We start from the raw sequence: 4,768 nt of genomic DNA on the forward strand, positions 1-4,768 counted from the left end.
TCAACGCATCTGCCTTGATGTTTTTAACCACAGGGCGAAAGGTGACCACAAAATTGAACCTAGTAAAAAACAGTGACCATCTAGCCTGTCTAGGTTTCAGGCGCTTAGCAGACTGCAAGTAAGCCAAATTCTTGTGGTCAGTATATACCGTAATAGGATGAGTAGCCCCCTCCAACCAATGACGCCATTCTTCAAAGGCCAATTTAATGGCCAGCAACTCTCTATCTCCTACATCATAATTTCTTTCCGCGGCCAAGAGTTTCTTGGAGAAAAAAAGCACACGGACGCCATTTGCTAGGAGATGGACCCTGCGACAGAACTGCTCCGACCCCCACTTCTGATGCATCAACCTCCACGATGAACGGTTGAGACACATCAGGTTGCATCAGAATGATAGCAGACGCAAAACATTTCTTAATAGCAGAAAAGGCCTGTAATGCCTCATCCGACCAGACAGAAAAGTCGGCACCTTTTTTAGTCATATCTGTCAAAGGTTTTACAATGGTGGAATAATTCAAGATGAATTTTCTGTAGTAATTGGTAGAACCCAAAAACCGCATCAGAGCTTTCAGATTCTAAGGCCGGTCCCATTCAAGTACCACCCGGACCTTTTCGGGGTCCATACGAAAACCAGCCAGTCTGACAGATCTCTGCACATTCACAGGGCAAGGCGTGACACAATGACCCCAAGCCCTCTGCCCTGACTATTTGCCTGTTCCACGTATTGCTCCTTAGCAGCCTGCCCCCACATGAGATCTGCCTTTTGGTTATGCTAGTACTCTGCCTGACTTGACCTTGCCTATATTCAGCCTACATGTATTGCCTGGCTACTCAGTGCAGCTCAGTGGTGTTTCTGACCTCCTTGGCTCATCCCCCAGCTACACTGGAGGTAGCAGCCTGGTGGTTCCCCCGGCAGAAAAGTCTAGATCCCTGTGTATGGGTTAAAGGATGAATACTGGGGGACTGCCAGGTTAATGCCTGGGTTGTTTGGTACAGTGGGTCCACACACCTGAATTACTTTGTCCCTTTCTTAAGCCTACTGTACCTGCACATGACTGTGGGAACAATATTTTTCCTTCTTTGAGGTAGGAGACTATAATAAGGCTTAAAGGGCTTTTCCACTTTTGAGGGCCTTTCAGCCTGACCCCTCCCCCCTTGGCCAGACGTGTGGAGGAAAGCATGCTTACCTGTTCCCTTCCACATTGCTCTGGTCAGACACCCATGGGGCCAGACTTGTGAAGGGAATTATGGCAACCTGCTCCCTCCACAGAGTTCCGGCTCCTTTGGTCCCCTGCTGCACTCTGCTCCCACTCATCAATGTCAGGTTTGATGGGCGTCATGTGTTCTGCTGCAGCTAATGATTTGCCTCAGTGATGACATGTTCCCCATGTGTCACATCATTGGGTCAAGTAATGCATGAGTGACGCGTCACTGCTGCAACCTGTCATTGGCTGCTGTGGCACATGCAACCCCTGTCAAATTAGATGTTGACTCAAGAAGCAAAACTCTGTGGCAGGGAGCAGATAAGTATGCATACTTCCACAGCTCCAACCACATTGATGTCTAATGGAAAGGCCCCCAAAGGTCGACAACCCTTTTGGTGTCCACATTTAGACAAGATAGGAGTCTGTAGTTCTTGCAGGATGTAGGGTCTTCCTCTACTTTATGTGCTGGGGTGATATGGGCTTCCAAAGTTTACTTTGAAAGTAAACCTCCACTAGGTAAAGAGTTTTTGAAGAGCACTGTCAGCAGGATCCACCCCATTAAACCAAGCATACTACCTTGTAGGATTGATTCTGCTGGTAAAAATAACACCTGTATTGTGATTGCGATTGTGACATTCACAAGAAAAAATAATTTTATTCCTTATGCAACGGAGGGCTCAGAGCACCAAGGAGTGGGGCCAGCACTAGAAAGCTGAGAGATTGAGGTGCACCTAGGCCCCACCCTCCAGTGCACTAAAGCTCTAATTTGCATAAAGAATAAATGTGTTTTTTCCCCACAGGAATGCTGCAACCAATTTTTAGCAGACAGGTATCATTTTAACTAGGATCAACCAGGTAGTATGCCTGGTTTAACAGTTGATTCTTCTGATAAGTGCTCTTTACAGGGTGTGGAGTGAGCAATTTTTGAAAAGTTTTATAATAAGATCTGGATAATCCATCTGGACCCTGCAATTTTCCAACAATACACCTTGACAAAGTGAACCAAAGTTGTTCAGGAGTAAATGGACGTAACAGAGAAGATGGACTGATATACTAGGAAGGTTCTTCAGGAATTATTTTAATTGCCCCCAAACATTCCATGAGAATTCATTTCAGCGGGTCCTTTTTGCAGGAGGAAAAGAGACACTGAAATTAATCTCCTCTGTTTAAAAATGGAGCGAATGGAGAAACCTCATAAACAATAATTAACTACCCGACATCTTTAACATCTCACACACCTTTAATCAAGAATTCACCAAGGCTTTTATGTCTGCTAAACATGATTTTTATGTGAACGGTTATAAATCCACTAAACTTTTGACATCCCTAATAATATGGACAGATCAATTGAACTTCTTGACCTACAATCGTAGACATTTCTTGAGTGCTAGATGGATGATACTTCATTGTTGTATGTTGTCCGAGTCCCACTTAACTGGCTGAGTTCCACTTCAGCTTCCTTATCATCTTGCATACACAGTTTAGTCTTCATACCTCTTAGAAATTTTAGAAATGTCCTCTGTACGGCAGTAGAGGAGTAATAGAATATTATGGGATCGATACTTGCGTTGAGTGTGGTCAAGAGTAGAGCGTAAACTCTCCAACCTGGACTCTTGTTTTGAATGAACCCAACAATATGGGAAATATTGTATGGTGCGAAACATAGTGTGAAATTGAAAAGTGTGGTCAACGCTAAACATATTGCTCGGGACTTCCTCTTCCTTCCTATCTTGGGCATGGACAAGAGCAATCTAATGAACTTGAAATAGCAGAAGATGGTTATCACGAATGGAAAACAGAATAATACAATGCTTCCTTCTAGCCTGAAAGGCAATAAAAGATTTGCTTGCTCTACAGAAAATTTTTGATAGCATTGACCTGATTGACTGTTATTACTGGGCAAGACGGTGATGACAATGAAGGAGACACTGCCATGTAGAGCACTGAACCCCCAGATGAACACACAGATCCAGGCCGCGTACACAGTTTTCCTGCTGACTTTGTACTTTAGTGGGTAAGCAACTCCGAGATACCTCTCAATACTGACAGCTGTTAGGAAGAGTGTACTGATATATATGCTGCAAAAATATACACAAACCACAATGGGGCAAAAAAAATATGGCATAGGCCAAGTCATGCCTGAAGCAGCTTCTACTATCTTAAAAGGAAGGATGAAAAGAAGAAGCAAGTCAGAGATTGTGAGGTTGAGTAGGAACAGTCCACATGGAGATGGCTTCTGGCGAACCTTGACCAAGAACGTGTGACACGCCAAGAGGTTGGAAGGCACTCCTGTTACAAAGGCCAAGATATAGACGAAGAGGACGAGTGGAGTATAAATGACAGAAGACATGACAGGAAGAGAGAGGCCTATAATAAGAGACATAATGAGAAAAAATAGGAATTATATTTAACTAGTATGAAGTGTTGGTCTGTTTATGTGTTTATTGGATTTGCTCCATGGGTGCCATGCCCAGGAGGCCAATCCATGCCCTTGTGATGCAATTTTCCTCCTGGCCATTGGAGACTTCCTACTAATTGAGGGAATTCTTTTTGGATGCATTTTGCAATATGAAGTTAACCGTTTGCAAAGTTCAACTAAGTGTAGACCCTGAAGGTATAGTGGCTGGTTTGGAAGTCAAGTGCAATACACTTTAAAAACGTGAAATCAAAATCTCACGGCCAAAGTGCCTTTAAGCCTCTACTTAAATTTGTTTTATCCTTCAAGACTTCTTAGAGGGTCAAAGGATACCACTCAAGTCAGGAAGATGAACTGGCAGATGCCTCCTCTCTTCAAGAATTATGACTGAAAACTTTAATATGTGTTCCCAGAGCATAAGATGCAATGGGGGCGATTTGTCTGGATTGGAAAGTAGCAATCTGACTAGTTGTGATGGGCAACCTCTCCACTATACCTTCTCATCTAGGATTATCTAGTAATGTACACTACCTACTACTGCAAGAAAAAAAACACACCAGACCATGGTGGCTGGTAACAGAGAACAACAGTGAGTGAGTGCATTGGGACTTTAGGACAACCGTCCCGGACACTTGCTTTACCTGTGTGCCAGATTTGGTGTCCAACGGTTCAGACTTCTGGATGCCTATAAAGGATAGATAGACAGACAAACATTGATTTTTATAATATGCATTATAGGTGCTATCACCATGAAAAACTAAAATTTGACTCATGGAGGCCAATGAAAACTAAGCTTGGGGGCTTAAAGGGTTTGTCCGAGGTATTCTTTTTTTGACAAAGTTCTCTGGCCTGAGTGGTTTCTACTAGTGTTGATGGAGCACCAAAGTTCTAGGGTGCTCGGGTGCTCGAGGAGAACACCTCTACCGAGCACCCGAGCATAATAGAAGTCAATGGGAGAACCAGAGTATTAAACCAGGCACCCCCTGCTCTGAAGAGGGGAGGGTGTCTGGTTCACATGAAAAGGTCAGAAATTGATGTAAACACCACTGAAATGGTTTGGGAACAGCATGGGGAGGATATCTGGATGCATCTTGGACTCCCAGGTCGCTGCTGGGAACGATATTGTCCAAGTAGTACACCACTTTTA

At 43.8% G+C, this 4,768-nt stretch overlaps 1 protein-coding gene across 1 annotated transcript; it reads right to left on the reverse strand.

Annotated features, from left to right (window-relative positions):
• Positions 1-2,592: 2,592 nt before the first annotated feature.
• Positions 2,593-3,555, reverse strand: LOC122926350 (free fatty acid receptor 2-like). The gene has a single exon (XM_044277725.1). The coding sequence runs from the start codon at positions 3,553-3,555 to the stop codon at positions 2,593-2,595; it is 963 nt and encodes a 320-aa protein (XP_044133660.1).
• Positions 3,556-4,768: the final 1,213 nt, after the last annotated feature.

This window comes from Bufo gargarizans, chromosome 2, assembly GCF_014858855.1.
Source record: "Bufo gargarizans isolate SCDJY-AF-19 chromosome 2, ASM1485885v1, whole genome shotgun sequence".
Taxonomy (NCBI): domain Eukaryota; kingdom Metazoa; phylum Chordata; class Amphibia; order Anura; family Bufonidae; genus Bufo; species Bufo gargarizans.

Coding starts and splice junctions, on each gene's coding strand:
- LOC122926350 (XM_044277725.1), bottom strand. CDS start 3,555: ATGTCTTCTGTCATTTATACTCCACTCGTCCTCTTCGTCTATATCTTG.